The sequence below is a fragment of the Staurois parvus genome, unplaced genomic scaffold, assembly GCF_062004578.1.
Source record: "Staurois parvus isolate SC_StPar_1 unplaced genomic scaffold, SC_StPar_1.0 ptg000275l, whole genome shotgun sequence".
Taxonomy (NCBI): domain Eukaryota; kingdom Metazoa; phylum Chordata; class Amphibia; order Anura; family Ranidae; genus Staurois; species Staurois parvus.
In genome coordinates, this window is record NW_028318071.1 from 3639173 (window position 1) to 3660563 (window position 21391).

Consider the following 21391-nt stretch of genomic DNA (forward strand, 5'->3'; position numbering starts at 1 on the left):
ACATGGGACAATGCTGCGATATACCGGCCTCCTGGATCCATATCCCGCTTCCTGGATGACTTTTCCTCCTGCCTACCCTTCTTCCTCTCCTCTGAGCTACCATCATCCTTGGGGATTTCAACATCCCTGTCAACCTCGACAACCCGACCACATCCCATCTCCTCCACTTAACCTCCTCCTTTGCACTTGCACAGTGCATACAATCCACCACCCACTCCGACGGTAATATCCTTGATCTTGTCTTCTCCAACCGCTGCGCTCCCCACAACCTCACTAACACCCCCTTCCCTCTCTCTGACCACAACCTGATTACCTTCTCTATCTCCTCATCCTCCAACGCCTACCCCTCCAAATGTCACACTACTATCAGCCGTAACCTCCGCAACCTTAACCCTGCCCCCCTCCACTCTGCAGCTGATCAACTCCACGACAGCATCCTCCCCCTGTCCTGCCCCGACTTGGCTATGACTGCCTACAACAACGCGCTGTCAACAGCCCTTGACTCACTAGCACCTTTAACCACACGCAACATCAGACCCCGACCGCTCCAGCCCTGGCAGACTGATCACACCAAAACCCTCAAACGACACAGTCGTGCCCTGGAGCGACTATGGCGCAAAACCAAATCCCAACAAGTCTTCACCCGCTACAAATCTGCCTTCCACACCTACACCTCCTCCCTCCACGCAGCCAAACAAGCCTACTTCCTGACCCTCATCAAGGCCCTCTCCTCCAATCCTCGCTGACTCTTCTCCACCTTCAACTCTCTACTCTCGCCACCCCCACCTCCACCCAGCACCTCACTCACCGCCCTTGAGATTGCCAAACACTTCAAAAACAAGATTGACACAATTCGCAAGGACATCGCCGCAACTCACACGTCCTCTCAACCCGTCCCCTCTCACAAAGCTACCCCCTCATCCCCCCTCTCCCTCGACATAACCCGCAGGGACTTCGTTGCTGCTCAAACTCCCTCCAACCCCATTCCCTCTCACTCAGCTACCCCCTCATCACCCCTCTCCCACGGCCCCACCACTGCTCTGACCTCCACTTCCACCCCACCCTACATTCTTCATACTGAAGTCCCCCCAACACTCCACACCTTTGACCTTACTACCATCGAGGAAGTCTCCAAGATCCTCTCTGATGCCCGCCTCACCACCTGCCCCCTCGACCCTATCCCCTCACAACTCCTACGACCTCCCTCCCCCTCCATCCTACGCTCCCTCACCCACATCTTTAATCTCTCCCTCTCCTCTGGCACTTTCCCCTCCCCTCTGAAACATGCACACATCACCCCCATACTTAAAAAGCCCTCCCTGGACCCCAATGACCCGAACAACCTCAGACCCATCTCCCTGCTCCCATTTACATCCAAACTCCTCGTGCGCCTAGTCTACACCCGCCTAAGCTCTCACCTCAACGACAACAACCTCCTCGATCCCCTACAGTCCGGCTTCTGTCCCCTACACTCCACCGAAACTGCCCTACTTAAACTCTCCAACGACCTGCTAACCGCCAAAGCTAATGGCCACTATTCAGTGCTCCTACTCCTTGACCTCTCTGCGGCCTTCGATACAGTCAACCACCCCCTCCTCCTCAAAAAACTACACTCCCTTGGCCTCAGAGATTCTGCTCTCTCCTGGCTCTCATCCTACCTGTCACAATGCTCTTTCAGCGTTACCTATAATGTTACCACCTCCCCCTCACTTCCCCTCACTCCCCCTCTCTGTTGGGGTCCCTCAAGGCTCTGTCCTCGGGCCCCTTCTCTTCTCCATCTACACCTCCTTCCTTGGCCAACTCATACTGTAAGGGACCGCCCGGCGGTACCACTAGCACTCCACTGAATAGGCGTCCCCAGCGCACGGAATCTAAGTCCCAGGGTGCTTGTTCACCAGGGCCTCTGATGGTGGGGATGGACTTGGAGCCCCCCGAGACCAGGTCGTGGCTACTGGGTATGTCCGTCAGTGGTAGTGGTATGCGCCAAGGGCTCCCACGGGAAAGAGTCTGATATGAGGAGGTCAGAAGACCCCACTGCGAGGGATGGACGGATGGATGGATGAGCAAGGTCAGACGGGCCGGGTCGGTAACAGAGAGGACGGTAAGGTACAAGGCAGCGGGCAGAGAATGGTCGGGTCACATGCCAGGTCAGCAACAGCAGGTCAAATCCAATAGGGGGCATTCAGGAGAGAGGTCAGGCAAAGCAAGGGTCAGGACAGGAGAAATTAGCAAGGTCAGGTACAATCCGGGTCAATAACTTACAGGGCACAGGTTCGCAGATTCACAGGATGCAGGAAAGACCAGAAGGCACTGAATGACAGCTCAGGGCCATTTAAATATCCCGCCCTGCGCTGCCATTGGTGCCCAGCGGGCGGCCGTGGCTTCTACTGCACATGCGCAAACTCGAACGCCGCGGCCAGCCCGGACCTAGTGCCCGTGTCCCTGCACAGGGCGGCGCACTGCGCCTGCGCCGGGACCATCGCGGCGGGGATCGAGGAGATTCCGGACATTGCCCCCCCCTACGGGCAACCTCCGGATGCCCACCCGATCTCTCCACCACGGGTGATCGCGAAAAAACCTCCGGACAAGTCTGGGTGCATGGACATTATGGGCTGGTTCCCAAGAATTGTCCTCAGGGCCATAGCCCTTCCATTTGATAAGGAATTGGGTCTGCCCCCCCCCCTCCTTCGGCACTTCAGGATTGTTTCTACCTCAAATTCTTCTTCTCCCTCGACTGTTATGGCCTCCGGAGGTCTAGATTCTTGTTCAGGGAAGGCATCTGGGATCACTGGCTTCAGCAGGGACACATGGAAGACTGGGTGGATCTTGAGTGTGTCAGGGAGGACAAGTTCGTAGGCCACTTCGTTGACCATCGGCTTAATGCAAAAGGGGCCTATAAATTTGGGTCCCAATTTCTTTGAAGGGCAAAGCATCTTTAAATTGGATGTCGCTTACCAAACCTTCTCCCCAGGCCGCAACACCAGATCTCCCCTCCGTTTCCTGTTGAATGCCTTCTTGTAGTCTTCCTGGGCCCGACTGATGGCCTCTTGAAGTTTCTTGTTGTTTGCGGAGAAAAATGTTACTACATCTTGTGTTGCTGGAACTGGACATTCTGAGACCAAATCCGGGAGGAAGACGGGGTGAAACCCATAGTTGGCGAAGAACGGGGACTGCCCCGTTGCTGAATGGCAAGCGTTGTTGTACGTGAATTCCGCCAGGGGTAGAAGTGGCATCCAGTCATCTTGAGTAAAGGATGTGTAGCATCGCAAGTATTGCTCCAGGGTCTGGTTGGTCCTTTCGGTTTGTCCGTTAGTCTGTGGGTGGAACGCAGAGGAGAGGGACAATTTGATGTCCAGGGCTTTGCATAGTGCCCTCCAAAATCTTGACGTAAACTGGACCCCCTGGTCCGAGACAATGTCTTCGGGGACCCCATGCAGTCTTACCACCTCACGAATGAAGACTCGCGCAGTCTCGGCTGCCGAGGGAGTTTTCTTCAATGGAATGAAGTGGGCCATTTTAGATAAGCGGTCCACGACCACAAGGATTGCCGTGTGGTCTAGCGATGGCGGAAGCTCGACTATAAAATCTATCGAGATTTTTTGCCAAGGTCGTTCAGGAATCGGTAAGGGCCGCAGCAGACCCCAAACTTTGTTCCTTGATGGCTTGTTCTTCTGGCAGGTGATACAGGATCTTACATAGCCCTTACAATCTTTAGCCATGTCCGGCCACCAGAAGGAGCGTAGGAGAAGCTCCAGGGTCTTTTCTGGGCCAAAGTGCCCCGCTATCGGGTGGTCATGGCAATGTCCCAAGACCAGGGTTCGGGCTTCCTCCGGCACCACAATCCGATCTTCCCTCCATAGGAGTCCCCCCTTGTTCTGGAGGGGCCCTCCGACTGGGGTTGAGACGGTTGTGGACGCCTCCATTATCTTGGAACGAAGGTCCGACTGAAGGGCCAAGAAGTTACCCGAGGACAGGATAGTGTCGGGCACTGGGATCTCCTTGGCGTCCTCATACATACGTGATAACGCATCTGGCTTTGTGTTCTTTGATCCAGGCCTGTACGTAATGTGGAAGTTAAATCTCGATAAGAATAATGCCCATCTTGCCTGTCGTGGGCGTAAACGCTTGGCGGTCCTCAGGTATTCCAGATTTTTGTGATCAGTAAATATCAAGATGGGGTGCACGGCGCCTTCCAGCAGGTACCTCCATTCCTCTAACGCCGTTTTGATCGCCAGTAGTTCTCGATCACCGATGTCATAGTTTTTCTCCGCGGGGGTAAGCTTCCGTGAGAAAAATGCTACAGGATAGAGTAATTCCTTGGTGCCTTTCCGCTGGGAAAGAATGGAACCTACTGCATTCTCCGATGCATCTACCTCTAAGATGTAGGGCAGGGCGCCGTCTGGGTGACCCAAAATGGGTGCCGAGGTGAACAGCTTCTTCAAGGCTTCAAAAGCTTCCTGAGCCTCTGGTGTCCATCTGAACCGAGTTCCAAGCTTGGTTAGCTGAGTAATGGGGGAGACCAGACCCGAGAAGTTCTTGATGAACTTCCGGTAAAAGTTTGCAAACCCGATAAATCGTTGGACGCCTTTCCTGTCCGTGGGTTCAGGCCAATCCAGTATTGCAGCGACCTTCTGAGGGTCCATCGCGACCCTCGCGGTGGAGATAATCAGGCCCAAAAAGGTAATGCTGGATTGTTCGAAGCAACATTTCTCTGCCTTGGCGTACAACCTATGCTGCCGCAATCACCCCAATACCCTTGCTACATGTATTCTGTGCTCCCCCAAAGAAGGGGAGAAAATCAAAATGTCGTCTAAATAGACAATAACAAAGACATCCAGGAAGTCCCTAAAAATATCATTCACAAAGTGTTGAAAAGTGGCCGGAGCATTGCACAACCCGAACGGCATGACCAAATATTCAAAGTGGCCGAAGCGGGTGCGGAATGCCGTCTTCCACTCGTCCCCCTCCCTTATGCGAACCAAGTTGTACACTCCCCTCAAATCCAGCTTTGTAAAAACCACTGCTGCATTTAAACTTTGGAATAACTCCGGTACCAATGGCAGTGGGTAACGGTTCTTTATTGTGACCCTGTTCAACTCCCGGTAATCGATACACGGCCTTAAGGTTTTGCCCTTTTTTTCAACAAAGAAAATTCCCGTCCCTGCCGGAGAAGTGGAGGGGCGGATGATCCCCTTCTGGAGGCTGTCCTCAATGTATTCCTTCAGGGCCCCAAATTCGAGCTCCGAAAGGGGGAAGATTCGCCCAAAAGGAATCTCTGAGCCGGGTAACAGGTCAAAGGGACAGTCATATGGGCGGTGGGGGGGTAGAGTATCGGCTCCCCGTTTACTGAACACATCCAGAAACTCATGGTAGGCTGCAGGGATTACCTGTTTTAAATCGGCATCCCACTCAGAGAACAGGAGGAACTGGGGGACCTCCGGGCCCGAAGTGCGGCAGTGTACCCGACAGTATGGGAAAGGGAACGAGATTACTCTGGTCTCCCAGTCAATTTGGGGATTATGGGCCCGTAACCATGGGAGCCCCAAAATGACTGGGAAAAGGGATGATGCTATAGCATCCAGGCGGAGGAGTTCCTGGTGCTGGCCGGCAATGACAGTGGCGATGGAGGGGGTTTCCTGGTTAACTACCCCCGATTTTATCCGGGAACCGTCGGCCAAAAATATATTGAACCCTTTTTGTTTTAATTGGAGGGGAATACCCTGCTGGTGAGCAAAATTAATGTCCAAGAAGCAGCTGCATGCCCCCGAATCAACTATGGCCGTCACCACCACGGTCCTTTCTGGAAGCTGAAAGGAAAGGGGCACCACTAAGTATTGGGATGGACTAACATTGCCAATGGACAAGGAAGAAGAGGTGCACTTACTCAGTTTCTGCGGACAGGATCGTACCATGTGACCAGCTTCACCACAGTAGAGGCACAGGTTCTGGGATCGTCTGCGCTGGTGTTCCTCTGGAGATAGTTTAGGCCATGCCAGGCCAAGCTGCATGGGTTCAGGGATATCTCCAGGTGGCCGGTTCTGGATGTTTGGCTTAGTTGCTTGGCTGGGACCTTGAAATGACCCCCAGGGATTTCCATGACCCTGACCGAACCTCTCAAACCTGCGTTCCCGCAGTCTACAGTCAATCTTAATGGTCAGCGCAATTAAGTCCTCTAATGTCTCAGGCACCTCTACCCGGGCGAGTTCATCATTCAGGGCTTCTGATAGGCCTATACGGAACTGATGCAAAAGTGCAAACTCGTTCCAGCGTGTGTCCCCCATCCAACGCCTAAACTCAGATGCGTATTCCTCCGCCGATCCACGGCCTTGCCGGAGTGTGTACAAAGTAGCTTCAGCAGAGGCTGCCCGCTGTGGGTCATCGTATAGGATAGCCATTGCGTCAAAAAAATTGTGCAGGTCTTGAACTGGTTCTCAATCTGCAGACATCTGTCCTGCAGGGCCGATACGGCCTGTGTCAAATTAGATAGGTGCCTGCAGATCTCCTCAAGCGGAGAGGGCCCTCCTCTAGACTCAGTCATGGCCTTCTGGTACTGTAAGGGACCGCCCGGTGGTACCACTAGCACTCCACTGAATAGGCGTCCCCAGCGCATGGAATCTAAGTCCCAGGGTGCTTGTTCACCAGGGCCTCTGATGGTGGGGATGGACTTGGAGCCCCCCGAGACCAGGTCGTGGCTACTGGGTACGTCCGTCAGTGGTAGTGGTATGCGCCAAGGGCTCCCACGGGAAAGAGTCTGATATGAGGAGGTCAGAAGACCCCACTGCGAGGGATGGATGGATGGATGGATGAGCAAGGTCAGACGGGCCGGGTCGGTAACAGAGAGGACGGTAAGGTACAAGGCAGCGGGCAGAGAATGGTCGGGTCACACGCCAGGTCAGCAACAGCAGGTCAAATCCAATAGGGGGCATCCAGGAGAGAGGTCAGGCAAAGCAAGGGTCAGGACAGGAGAAATTAGCAAGGTAAGGTACAATCCGGGTCAATAACTTACAGGGCACAGGTTCGCAGATTCACAGGATGCAGGAAAGACCAGAAGGCACTGAATGACAGCTCAGGGCCATTTAAATATCCCGCCCTGCGCTGCCATTGGTGCCCAGCGGGCGGCTGCGGCTTCTACTGCGCATGCGCGAACTCGAACGCCGCGGCCGGCCCGGACCTAGTGCCCGTGTCCCTGCACAGGGTGGCGCCACTGCGCCTGCGCCAGGACCATCGCGGCGGGGATCGAGGAGATCCCTGACACATACACTCTCACGGCTTCAACTACCACCTATATGCCGACAACACATAAATCTATCTCTCAACCCCCCACCTCACCACCTCAGTCTCCGCCCGAATCACACACCTACTGAGCGACATATCGCTCCACTTCCTTAAACTGAACCTCTCCAAAACTGAGTTTTTTGTCTTCCCCCCAGCCCGCACACCACCCCCCATTGACTTCTCCATCATGTCCAACAACACCACCATCAAACCCGCCCCGCAGGCCAGAGTACTTGGTTTAATTCTGGACTCCAACCTATCCTTCCAGCCCCAAGTCCAATCTTTAACAAGCTCGTGCAGACTCCACCTCTGCAACATTGCCAAAATACGCACATTCCTAACCCCAGAAACCACTAAACAGCTCATCCACGCCCTCATCACATCACGACTCAACTACTGCACCTCCCTCCTTACTGACCTGCCTCGCCGCTGGCTATCCCCACTTCAGTCGATCCTGAATATGGCTGCCAGACTCATTCACCTTTCCAACCGCTCCATTTCCGCCACCCCCCTCTGCCAATCCCTCCACTGGCTTCCGATTGCACAACAGATCAAATTCAAAATCCTAACACTGACGTACAAAGCAGTCCACCATACTGCCCCGTACTACATCACTGACCTAATATCCAAGTACCAACCAGCACGCACACTCTGCTCACAAGACCTCCTTCTCTCTAGTTCCCTGGTCTCCTCCTCCCATGCCTGCCTCCAGGACTTCTCCAGGGTGTCACCCATCCTCTGGAACTCCCTGCCCCAACCCATCAGATTATCACCTACTCTCCTCTGCTTTAGGCGCACCCTGAAAACCCACCTCTTCAGGGAAGCCTACCCCACCCCCTTGCCAACTTCCTCCACTCTTCCTACCACCCCATCCCCCACAGCTATCTCCTCCTATGCCACCATCCCCTCCCTCCTAGATTGTAAGCTCAAAAGAGCAGGGCCCTCGATCCCCTCATGTTTTGCATTGTATTGTTGTTGTTCTATCACATGTTCTGTCTCCCTTTGTAATGTACAGCGCTGAGCGAACTATTGGCGCTTTATAAATACTGTATAATAATAATAATAATAATGAAGCACTAGGCGTATCTATCCACTGTCTAGTATGCAATGCCTCAATGAATCCACAGTAATGGTTAGAGGGAAAGGAATTTCATTAAATAGTGGAGGAGAGAAATCTCAAAATACCTCTGGTGGAAAGCCCACATCCCCCTGGGGTTGTGTCAGAGAGAGTGTGTCAAGCAATTTTACCATTGGGGCAAAATTACAATCAGAGAAAGGCGAGTCAGACGAGCATGTGTAGTTTATAGCCTCTTCTGAATCCAGAAGTGGCTATACTGTATCTTCTGGAGTAGGGCATGCATAGCATGTGTGAATTCTGCCTTAGTGAAAGACGTTGTGTGTAGCGTGCCTGAAAGGGAGCTATGCCTGTCAACTCTGTCAAGGAATTGGAGTTCTGAATGGAAGGTAGTGGGCATAGTTAAAGATGTTCAAGTTAGCAAAAAACATAGAAAACAACACCTACAAAAGTACTGTATTTGTCATAACTTTATTTTTGTTTCAAATGTATTTTGTGGCTTACCTATACAAATCTTCTTCTCAGGATCAGGATAGTACCCCGGGTGACAACTGCAGTAGAATCCTGTAGGAGTAGATATGCATTCTCCATGCCCACACAGATTCCTGATCATCTTACATTCATTGGTTTCTATGCAGAGAAATACATATGATGAATTGTTTATTTTTGTAATCAATAGATCAACTAAATGTTGTAGCTTGAAATGGCCAGCAAAGACTAACCTGTTAACTGAGTGGGAGCAATTTCAGCAGCACTTCGGGTGTCATACTCTGCAGGTATTTTTTGAACAGCTATTGTAGTGGGCTCTAAAACAAGTGCTATAATACAAAAATGCAATTATGTATTGTTATTATCGTAGCTAGTGATTATTTCTAACATGTTTTCAAGGTGATTTATACACTTATACTGTATCTCTGTACACAAATGTCACACAAAACTAAGAGCCCTCCCAATCTGCACCTCAGGCCAGACCAGGGGTGGGAAAACTTTTTGACTTGAGGGCCGCAACGGGTTCATACATTGGACCCGGGGGCCGGACCAAGAGTAGATGAATGATGTGTATGTGTCATCCATAGTAAGTATAGTAATATTCCCCCATAGTAAGCATAGTAATTAATCCCCCATATAGTAATTCATCCCTCATATAGTAATTCATCCCCCATAGTAATTCATCCCCCATATAGTAATTCATCCCCCATATAGTAATTCATCCCCCATAGTAATTCATCCCCCATAGTAATTCATCCCCCATAGTAATTCATCCCCCATATAGTAATTCATCCCCCATAGTAATTCATCCCCCATATAGTAATTCATCCCGCCTATAGTAATTCATCCCCCATATTAATTCATCCCCTGTATTAAGTCCCCAAGTCCCCCCTGTGTCAATTCACTTACCTTTGCTCCGCGCGTTCCTCTCACCGTGTTCCCGCGCCGTTCTGCTGTAGCATGGAAATCTGTCTCCTATGAGGATCTGTCCCCCTCGACGTATCTGCGCATGTGCCAGTTTCAGGCATTAGCAGCCGATCGGCGATCTCCGGCACATGCGCAGATACGTTGAGGGGGACAGATCCTCATAGGAGACAGATTTTCACGCTACACCGGTCTTCAGGGCGGACTGTGAGAGGAGCCTAGCGGGAGCCTAGCTCCACGGGCCGGATTAAAAGGTCCGCCGTGCCGTATACGGCCCGCGGGCCATAGTTTGCCCATTGCTGGGCCAGACCATTGATATTTCTTTCACATTCATTTTACAGACCTAAAGGTTGTAAAAAACAGCTACCCCCAAAAAGTATTTTCTAAAGTGCATGACCTCTAGAATTAAAATCCAAAGTCCAATACTCCATACATTATATACACTTTTCCCCCCTTTTTTTATAAGTGATCACATACCCTCTGTTCTCAGCTGCATAAGAGCTAGGGAGGAGAAGCATAGCACACTGATCTTCCCAGGGAAAGGGTGTGCAGGGGGAGTGTGTCAGCAGAAGTCTGATCATTGGAGGAAAGCAGGCTGAGTTCCCAGCACAGCTAGAGAATTGATCACAGTGTGCTCTCATGCCTAGTGTGGTTAGTTTTAGGAAAGCAGAGGGACTGGCAAGAACACATGGTACAGCAGGCACATATCAAGAATATGATATGTTAGGTTTACATATTTTTTAATCACTCGCTGCCCGCCCACAGTACATTTACTGGGCAGGTGGCAGCTCCAGGCAAAGCGATGTACTGGTATGTTACTCAGCACATGCGCACTGGTGTGCCCCCTGAGGCATGCAGTGGCATGATCCCATGACCACTGTGTCCGGTGGACAAAGTGGATCATGGCGCTTGGTACTCAGCTGCTCACACAATCATAGCAATCAGATGATTACAATGTATGCAAAATTTTCATGAACGGCTTCCATTCATGACAGCTTGCTTACTATTGTGATGCTGCAATTGGCCCACAACTATCACATGGTACCTGGCACCCTGTACCATGTAATTAGCTATGCTGATCACCCCCCAGAGTAGTACAGTGTCACTGTGAAAACATTTGTTTAATTTCTTCATTTTCCCAAACAATTGTGACAAAACATTCCAACTTTAAAACTTTTGCCATGTCAAATAACTTGGACTGTCTACCTTCAAAAAAGGGGTTATTTAATGGTATTTGTACTGTTCTGGCATTTTAGGGCCTCAAGAATTTATATAGGCCATCAGGAAATGTAGCAGACTACGTTTTGACTTAAATTTAGGAAAAAAGATTATTTGTTTACCAAAGGGCTGCAAAGTAATGCACTGGGCCCCTACCGGCCAGCCCCAATTTACACACCTACTATCAAGAATTAAAGAATAAATAGCTGATAGAATTAAAGTGTTACTAAACCCAGACCCTGCATTCACTATATCTGGTCTCCCACAGTACACAGACCATGGAAATGCAATTATTTTAGTAAATATAAACTTCTAAATACAGTACCTTTTCTCATCAGCACTTAGAGCAGTCCTGTGACTTCTATCAATGTCCAGCAGAGCACTGGTTAAAGCTTGTAGGAGTAGCTTTCATTCTCCGCTATGAGGCTCCAGGACCCCTGACCCTCTGTCTGTACAATGCTAATTGGTCCTGTGCTGATCACATGCACTCTCTCAAGAAAAAAACTCTCTAGCAATACACAATAAACTGAGCATGTGAAGCTTGTCTCCAAGCCTCTATCTATCATTTATCAGGAGAAATGTTGGGGACAGTAGAAGAAGGGGAGGATCAGAGAAGACAGAATCAAACATCATTTTTACACAATGCAGAGGATTAACCCCTTAGGTTCCACAGTGAGTATAGCAAGAATGTTTTACTGCATATACATAGTTACATAGTTAGTCTGGCTGAAAAAAGACAAAAGTCCATCCAGTTCAACCATAGAAAAAAAAAGTTATAATCCTATACACACAGTTGATCTAGAGGAAGGCAAAAAAACCCCCAGCAAAGAACGATCCAATTTGCTCCTGCTGGGAAAACAAATTCCTTCCTGATCCCCCGAGAGGCGATCGGATATTTCCTGGATCAACTTTACCGTTAAATGGTAGTATCCAGTTCTATTCTGTGTATCTAAGAAAGAATCCAGGCCTTTTTTGAAGCAATCTACTGAGCTGGCCAGAACCAACTCTTGAGGGAGTCTATTCCACATTTTCACAGCTCTCACTGTGAAGAAACCTTTCCGTGTTTGGAGAATTTCTTTTCCTCCAGATGTAAAGAGTGCCCACTTGTCCTTTGTGTTGACCTCAGGGTGAATAGCTCTACACCGAGTTCACTATATGAACCACTGATGTATTTATACATATTAACATCAAAATTCAAAGAAGTGCAGCGCTTAAGATAAGTTCCATCAATAAATATATAAAAGTTCAACGAATAGCAATAGACCCTTATAAGGCAGGTATCTCAGTACTTCAAATGCTGGTAAAAACAGCCGACCAAAATTGCAGAAATGAGCACTCACTGGAAGCGCATATTAACAGCGCATGTAGTAATAAATGATAGGTGGTGGGCTGCCTCTCTGATCATCAAGCCTTGGAGAGTAGTGAAAATCTGCCTGGTCCAGAGGTCCCCCTTATGGACAGGTATGGACAGGTATTCTGCTTTGGAAAGGGCTCCCTTCTCTGGATACTGGATATCAGAGGGATTTCCTGCAGATGTAATAGCTCGCATAGGAGCTCAAAGAACAGGTGCCCAATAGTGTAGTATTTCAGGAAAAATTTATTGAAGCATAAAACAAACATAGGGCAGTATGCATCATATATCAGTTACAAAAATTGCAATACTGACCCCTTTAAAGATGGCCGCCGAGCCTCCTCGTGGCCCCAGCGGCATAAAATGTCATGCTCTGTACAGCTCCTCCTTTCTAAGGCCTTTCGTGCTAAAAGCACATCATCAGAGGGGAGGCTGGACAGAAGCGTGACCAACGTCTGGCTTATATAGGGGAACTGGCGCGTGCGCGATCGCACCATCTCCATTCTCCCGTAGAATAATAGACTGCGCATGCGCGCCGATGTGCCATTCTACCGTAGAATAACAAACTGCGCACGCGCCGAAGCGCCATTTTGCCGTGGATCTGTGAGGATCTAGACGGATGGGAGGTACCTCCTCCTCCGTCACTAAGAATGCGGCGGTGAATGCCACAGACCCCAGGGAATAGAAGAACAATATAAATAAATAAACAAATAATGACATATAAACCTGGGGAAACTATTTAGATTGCAGTATGGGTGCAATAAATAAATAAATAAATAGAATTAATACCAGGCCATGGCAAAATGAGTATATAAGAGTCAAAGTCATACATAACAAATCAATATAATTAAATAAATAAAATATATATATATATAAATAAATATGTACATAACAACATCACAATAAATATTCCATGTAGATGATGCCAAATTCATCAATGTTACTATATATCAATTACTAATAATTAATTTATGTAAATGGAATAAATATATTAATAGCTCATATCTGAATCATAGCGGAATAAACCTTATTAACGTCATATATTCTGTAAAAATCATAAAAGGATATAAATAAACAATTCTGATAAAAATCATTAAAGGATATAAATAATTCTGAATACGGGTGAGTTAATAATAGAATAAACTAATAAAACCATCATGACATAATCAATATCATAAAAATACGGCATGAGAGAGGACTAAAAAATCACAAGAAAGGAGAAGAGATGAACTCACTACAAATATCTTAATATTCTGAGGTGCTGGATAAATAAACATATCCTTACAACTAACTACAGTGGAAAAGAGGGGAATTTAGCTGTTGGCTATGAAGCAGTTGACATCCACTTCAATATTGTGTCCCAGGGGATGCAAGGTATTCAATTCATATACCCGCTTGGTCTCAGCTTGGGAAACAGCTCTTGTTTTGTTGATACCCTTCCAGTAATTATCAACAACATCAATACCGACAAACTTCAAGGATGATGGATCTTTGTTGTGGTATAACCTATAGTGGTTAGACAAAGAGTGTTCCCTAAAACCTTTTTTAATATTTGCCACATGTTCGCCTAAACGATCACGTAGATGTCTAGTTGTTCTGTCCACATACTGTTTTTGGCAGGGACACTGTAAAAGGTATACCACAAATCTACTGTGACATGAAATACATTTTCTTATGTCATAAGTTCTGCCAGTGACACAAGAGTTGAAACCATCTACTCTGTGTTTCCTGCTGTTGTTGCATTTACATATAACACTTCTATTGCATTGGTGGAAACATTTTAACTCCTTAAAAAAAGGACATGTTATTCGGAGGGTCCACAATATTAGGAGCAATAACGTGCCTAAGAGCAGTGGCTTTGCGGTAGATAATTTCAGGTTTCTCAGGTAAAATTTTAGAGAGTACTGGGCCCATCTTTAAGATGTCCCAATTCCTATTAATAATTTTTCAGATTTGTTTGTATTCAGTCGAAAAAGTTGTTATAAACGGACATATTTTAGCTTGTGTCATTTTTGGTTTACTAAGTAACATATTGTTCCTGTCCATTTGTGCAACCTTTTGGATGGTATGATCTAAAATGGTTTCATCATACCCTTTCTCCAAAAACCTCTCCTTTAAGATATTGGCTTGTAATTGAAAGGTGTCATCATTAGTGCAATTTCTTTTTATCCTCATTATCTGGCCCTTTGGAATGTTTGCCAACCATTTAGGGTGGTGGCAGCTGCCAAGAGGGATGTAACTATTATGGTCCGTGGTTTTGAAGAAAGATTTGGTAATAATTCTCCCATGCATGTTCATAAGGGTGAGATCTAGGAAATTTATTTCCTGTTGGCTGTATGTGTAAGAAAGGTTAATATTGAGACTGTTGTTATTAAGTGTAGTAAAGAAATTAATGAGTGGCTCTTCTTCCCCATTCCATAGAAGGAAGATGTCATCAATATACCTTTTGTATAGTATCAGTTCCGACCAGTCCCTAGAATAAATTAAATCTTCTTCCCAGCGGGACATGAATAAATTAGCTAAGCTGGGGGCAAACTTATCCCCCATTGCAACACCTTTAATCTGTAAGTAATAAACTTTATTAAACCAAAAATAATTCTTAAACATAGCAAATTCCAATAAGCTCAAAATAACGTTTTTCTGGAGAACAGGTAAAGTGCTATAGTGTGTTAAATAGAAGTCAGCTGCTTCCATACCATCACCATGATTTATATTGGTGTAGAGAGATGCTACATCTGCCATCACTAAGAACGTGCTGGGGAGTATGTTAATATTGCTGATTTCATTCAATACATGCTTAGTGTCCCTTAAAAAGGAAGGGGTCTGTGAGACCAATGGTTGGAGAAAAAAATTGATATATTCTCCGATCCTAGAACACAGAGACCCTTTTCCGCTTATGATTGGTCATCCGGTAGGTTTGATAGGATCCTTATGTACCTTAGGGAGAATATATAAGACTGGCAGTTTAGGTGCAGTGGGGCATAGAAACGCTTTTTCTTTTTTATTCAGAATATTGTTATCATAGCCCTTATTGATAATGCTCTTAAGAGAGCGTTTGAACTCCAACAAAGGATCCTTAGATAAAGGAGTGTATGTGGTGGTATCACTCAAGATGTTATTAACTTCTCTAATGTAGTCCTCTTTGTCCAGGACCACCACTCCTCCACCTTTATCGGCAGGCCTAATCACAAGATTTTTCCTTTCGAGCATCATCTTAATTGCCTTTGCATCCCCCAAACTATCATATGGTTGTTTATAGGTTAGATTTTTCAGTTCCTTAAGGACTTTATCTCTGAATACATTCACATAAGAATGTGCCTGAGGAGGGGGGTTATAAGTAGATGCATTACACAAGTTAGAGTGGATAAAACCATCAGAAGAGTTCCTATTTAAAATAGGATTACTGGTGAAATATCGTTTAAGGGATAGTTGTCTTGCAAATTTTTGTACATCAATATATGTATCAAATTTGTTTAGTCCTTTGGCTGGGGCATACTTTAACCCTTTATCTAATAGTCGTAATTCGTTTTCCGTTAGGTTCGCTTTACTGAGATTAAAGATTCCTTGTCCCCTTACATCCTTCTTTTTTTGGGTGTATCTGTTCGTTCTCCTTCCTCCTTTCTTTCCCCTCCTGTATCGCTTCTTTTGCGTACTCTGCCCTCCCCTAAAAAAGGCTGTCTAGGGTTATTAACAGGTTGATAACTGCCATTATAACCAGGGGGCGGGGGAGGTGCTCTGTAGGAGTTATCCTGAGGATGATTGTTATTATATGTAGAATTATGCAAGTAGTTCTTATTATTGTGCTGATGAAAACCACCCTTCTTATATCCATTAGTTCCTCTCCTTTGTTGTGGTAATGAGAATTGGGGTCTTCTCTGTGGGCCAGTTTGTTTTGGGCCTTGATAATGATTGTAAATACGAGATTCAGGAGGATAAGTATTCTGATTAGTAGGAAAGGTTGTATGGTTCGTCCTTGGTGGGGTGTGCTACTGTGATTGGAATACCCCCGAGAGCCTATATTTTCATCTTGTAAACCCTGTAAAGGATCAAATCTATTATACGTGGGTAATTCATGATGGCGATTTTCATAGACCCTATTACTAGGTTTATTTCTATAATAATTAATATTATTATTGTTCCTGGGTCTAGGTTCTAGTGTCGGTGGTTTAGGACCAGGAGGAGGGGCAGAAGGTTCACTGTACTTCTGCTGATATTTGTGTATAAAAGTGAGTTGATAGTTGAACTCATCCGAACAACGGCTGAATCAGCCTCTCACCTTAAGGATTCGACCCTTGCGAGTCAAAGCGTTTGTTAGGATCCCTCTCACAGATCCTCCAGGTAAGTATCACTCCAAACAACTGCTCACATTGTATATGAATCTCCCCCCAGGGGTCCGCACTTCAACACTGGCTCCTTTCTCCAAATAGGATTAAATGCTGCGCCAATCACTCATATGAAACATAAAACACAAGCTTCCATTGTGTAATATGTTTATTATCAAGTGTCATAAACAATAGAAAGCGCACTTACATTAAAAATAGTGGTAACAATTCAGGGCTCCAATCCCACGCTTTTGGATCTAATCTGCATGGGTGTACAAGTTTGGACTTTATATACACGGAAATATAACTTTTTTATGTTTAGGTGCATGTACCGAGTTCACATATATGCACGTTTTGATTTTCTTCACTTTATGGGGTTTATATATATATATGTGTTAATACACGTTGTTGTGTGTGTTATGTATATATATATATATACACATTTACAATGAGCACGTAATATTCTTTAATGATATGATTATGTTCACTTTAGTTATTTAGGTTTTATCACATACAGTTGCAAGAAAAAGTATGTGAGCCCCTTGGGATTACATGGAGGTTTGCATGAATTGGGAATAAAATGTGCTCTGAACGTCATCTAAGTCACAACAATAGAAGAACACAGTCTGCTGAACATAATACTACACAAACATTAGATGTTGCCATGGTTTAATTGCACATAACATGTAAACATTCACAGTGCAGGGAGGAAAAAGTATGTGAACCTTTGGACTTAATAACTGGTTGACCCTCCTTTGGCAGCAATAACCTCAACCAAACGTTTCTTGTAGTTGCAGATCAGACCTGCACAACGATCTGGAGTCATTTTGGACCACTCCTCTTCACAAAACTGTTTCAGTGTAGCAATATTCTTGGGATGTCTGGTGTGAATCGCTCTCTTAAGGTCATGCCACAGCATTTCAATGGGGTTGAGGTCAGGACTCTAACTGGGCCACTCCAGAGGGCGTATTCTGTGCTGTTGCAGCCATTGTTTTGTTGAATTACTTGTATGCTTTGGGTCATTGTCCTGTTGCATCACCCATCCTCTGCGGAGCTTCAGTTGGCAGACAGATGGTCGTACGTTTTCCTGCGAAATGTCTTGATAAACTCTGGAATTCATTTTCCCATCAATGACAACAATCCCTCCAGGCCCTGAGGCAGCAAAGCAGCCCCAAACCATGATGCTCCCTCCGCCATGTTTTACAGTGGGGATGAGGTTTTGATGTTGGTGTGCTGTGCCTTTTTTTCTCCACATAGTGTTGTGTGTTCTTCCCAAACTACTCCATCTTGGTTTCATCTGTCCACAGTATATTTTGCCAGTAGTGCTATGGAACATCCAGGTGCTCTTTTGCAAACTTCAAACGTGCTGCAATATTCTTTTTGGACAGCAATGGCTTCCTCCGTGGTGTCCTCTCATGTACTCCATTCTTGTTTAATGTTTTCCTTATTGTAGATGTGTCAACAAAAATGTTAGCATGTGCCAGAGAGTTCTGTAGGTCTTTAGCTGACACTCTAGGATTCTTCTTTACCTCATGCAGCATTCTGCGCTGTGCTCTTGCAGTCACTTTTACAGGACGACCACGCCTAGGGAGAGTAGCAACAGGGCTAAACTTTCTCCATTTGTAGACAGTCTGTCTTACCGTGGACACATGAACATCAAGGCTTTTGGAGATACTTTTGTAACCCTTTCCAGCTTCATGCAAGTCAACAATTCTTGATCGTAGGTCTTCTGAGAGATCTTTTCTGCGAGGCATGGTTCACATCAGACAGTGCTTCTTGAAACCAGTAAACCCAAAACAGGTGTGTGTTTTTTAAGGGCAGGACAGCTGTCAGCAACACATCCAATATCATCACACTGATTGGAGTCAAGGTTGTCTCACTCCTGGCTCCAATTAGCTCTGGGAGAAGTCATTAAGCTAGGGCCTCACATACTTTTTCCTCCCTGCACTGTGAATATTTACATGTTATGTGCAATTAAACCATGGCAACATCTAATGTTTGTGTAGTATTATGTTCAGCAGACTGTGTTCTTCTATTGTTGTGACTTAGATGACGTTCAGAGCACATTTTATGCCCAATTCATGCAAAACTCCACGTAATCCCAAGGGGTTCACATACTTTTTCTTGCAACTGTATATGCTTTATGTGCATGATTTCACATTAGTGGATATAGATTTCTTATTTATTCATTAGGTATTTTGGTTCACATGTTTATTTTAATTTAAGCGAGTAGCGCTACATTGGTTCCACATGTTTATGCTGAAGATCATTGGTATATGATTTAATGTGAGCAGCTTCTTGCGATTATTCAACTAATTAATTTTTGAAGGTATTCTGAGCGCAGGAGGTTCACACCATTACTGTTATATCTACTACTATTTCCTCCAGCTAGCTCAGTATGGAAGTTTTTAATTTTTTGGAAAATAGGTCCATTAATATAGAGGATATTTTTAGTAAAAATCAGTGTGAACCTACAGGGGATGTGCATACCCTGTACAGGAAGTTGGGTCATGTGATGGAGAAGAAAGTTAGACTATGGTGGGATATGGTCACCCATGAAAAATATCTCAAAGATAGATTAATCCCAAGAAGATTGAGGTGGGATGTACCTATCAGTGATGGGTTATTAGACCAAGAATCTAGAGATGAATGGTTCAACTTTTTTCAAGAAAAGGGTCTAGAATTAATTCACTGTTTCCTTAAACGTAAACAAAAGAAAATGAGGATTTTGGAGACCCAAATTTTAGATATAAAAGGAAAAATGGAACCCCATAAAGCGTCCCCAGAAATAGAGAATCTTGCAAAAAGACTCAATAAGGATTTAGAAAAAATTGATTCAGAAATGAAATATAAAAAAATGAAAAAATATCAAAGAGATCTAAATGATTTTAACAAAGATCAGGTTTTTAAATGGCAATCTTCTAATGAAGAGACTGAATGTAGCTCAACTAATACTACCCCTGTGAAGGGGACACAGATAGAATCTACTAAAGGGCAGGATAATGGAAATCAAAAGGAGTATAAAAATAAAGGGAAAAACAATCCCCAGCCGTATTATCCACAAGGGGAAGGAGGTTATCATACGCCACAAAATGGATGTAGACCTAAAAATGGAGGTTCTTTTCATAAGAAACCGCAGGGTAAGAATAATACAAATGGAAAGCAGTTTTGTCCTCTGTATAAACCATTCTACCCCAAACCTAATTTTTACCAGCCATATAGGCCTTATTTTCCACCTAGACAGGATTATAGACCATATTATCCTAGGAGTCCCAGACAGTATTATGATGGATGGCAAGGGCCTAGATTTGAAAATAGGAGTCCTATACCCACATTTAATAAATATGAACCATTGAATTATGAGTATCAAGAAAAAGGTTTTTTAGGGAAGGAATATATGGGGGGGGAGCCCTAGGAGAGGAGGGACCAGCAGAAGTCCAGGAAGACAAGAGGCTGTAGAGCCGGACGAAAGGTCCAAAAGAAAAAGAGAATAGTAGGTGAAGGTGTATTTAATATTAGTGGTGCTCCACTCACGAAAGAAGAAATGATAGTATTAGATAAAGGATTGAAGTTTGCTCTGCCCAAACCGGCAGATAAATTTGATATTTTTGTGGATTTACAAAAATTCATTAGAAAAGTAAATATTAAAAAACATTTTGTTGGTTTGCCAGGTTCAAAGAATGTTGTTAGCAGTGCACCTAGTAGTCATGTTCATCAGACGACATTGCGAAATAAATCTTTATTCAATCCCTAGGTTACGGGAAATAGTCAAGTTGAAGCCTTTAAAAAGATGGTTAGTTAGGATCTAGAAACTTTAAAACTCCCGAGAATTCGGCCCAATATAGACATACAGAAGGGAATAAAATATCTGGCCAAAAGAGATGATATTGTGATTAGGCCAGCCGACAAGGGAGGGGGAATAGTGGTAATGTTAAAAGAATACTACTTGGAGGAATTAAGTACACAATTAAAAGATAATAGTACTTATCAAATATTAAAGAAGGACCCCACTGTGAAATATAAGAGAGAATTAGACAAATTAGTGAAAAAAGGATTTGAGAGAGAATATTTAAATAAGAAAGAAGCCAGATATTTAGTGCCAGAGGTATGTAGGATACCGATCACTGTTCAACAAATTTTTATTTTTTGCCAGTTTTGGAAACAAAAGGATCCATTTCTTAATGAATTTCACATTCTGAGTTCAAATATAACAATGAAATTTGTCAATTGGCTCTAGTTTTTCTGTAAACGGAAAGTTTTCTACTATAGACGTAATGACTACATAATGCACAATAATTATATAGATAGATGTCTTTCCACAAATATAAAGCAAGTGATATTGACTACATAACAAAGCCTAAATGGCATAATATATTGCATAGGATTACCAAGAAAAATTATAGCCATAAGCTAAGTTGAATCATTTTAATACTTAGGATTCTCACTAGTTTTGTCTTCAGTTTGTGTCGGTTTTGCTTCTCTTGGCTTTTCTCTTGTATTCGAGGAAAGGGCTATCTCTTACAACTGTCCAGCAATAGTCAGCAAGCATTGATGGGCTCCATTTACCTTGATATCTTCTTTCCATAGCTGCAATGTCTTGATGGAAGCGCTCTCCGTGTTCATCATGCCGATGGAATATTTGGATAGTGCACAGAAAACTTTTTCTTCTTATTTAGCCCTTTTACAATTGGAGGCACCATACAAAAGTAACAATTACTAACATGATCTGTTGGCTCT

General features: G+C 45.0%; 1 protein-coding gene across 6 annotated transcripts in view; it reads right to left on the reverse strand.

The window, feature by feature from the left end:
- Positions 1–21391, reverse strand: part of LOC149459085 (latent-transforming growth factor beta-binding protein 3-like) — a 999560-nt gene that overhangs the window by 605809 nt on the left and 372360 nt on the right. For all 6 annotated transcript variants that reach the window (XM_089681663.1, XM_089681666.1, XM_089681665.1 and 3 more), the window contains exons 11-12: positions 9073–9168; positions 8855–8980 (exon numbers count right to left, since the gene is read on the reverse strand). In XM_089681663.1, coding sequence (XP_089537789.1) covers positions 8855–8980; positions 9073–9168 — 222 coding nt within the window. The remainder of the gene's footprint in view (positions 1–8854; positions 8981–9072; positions 9169–21391) is intronic.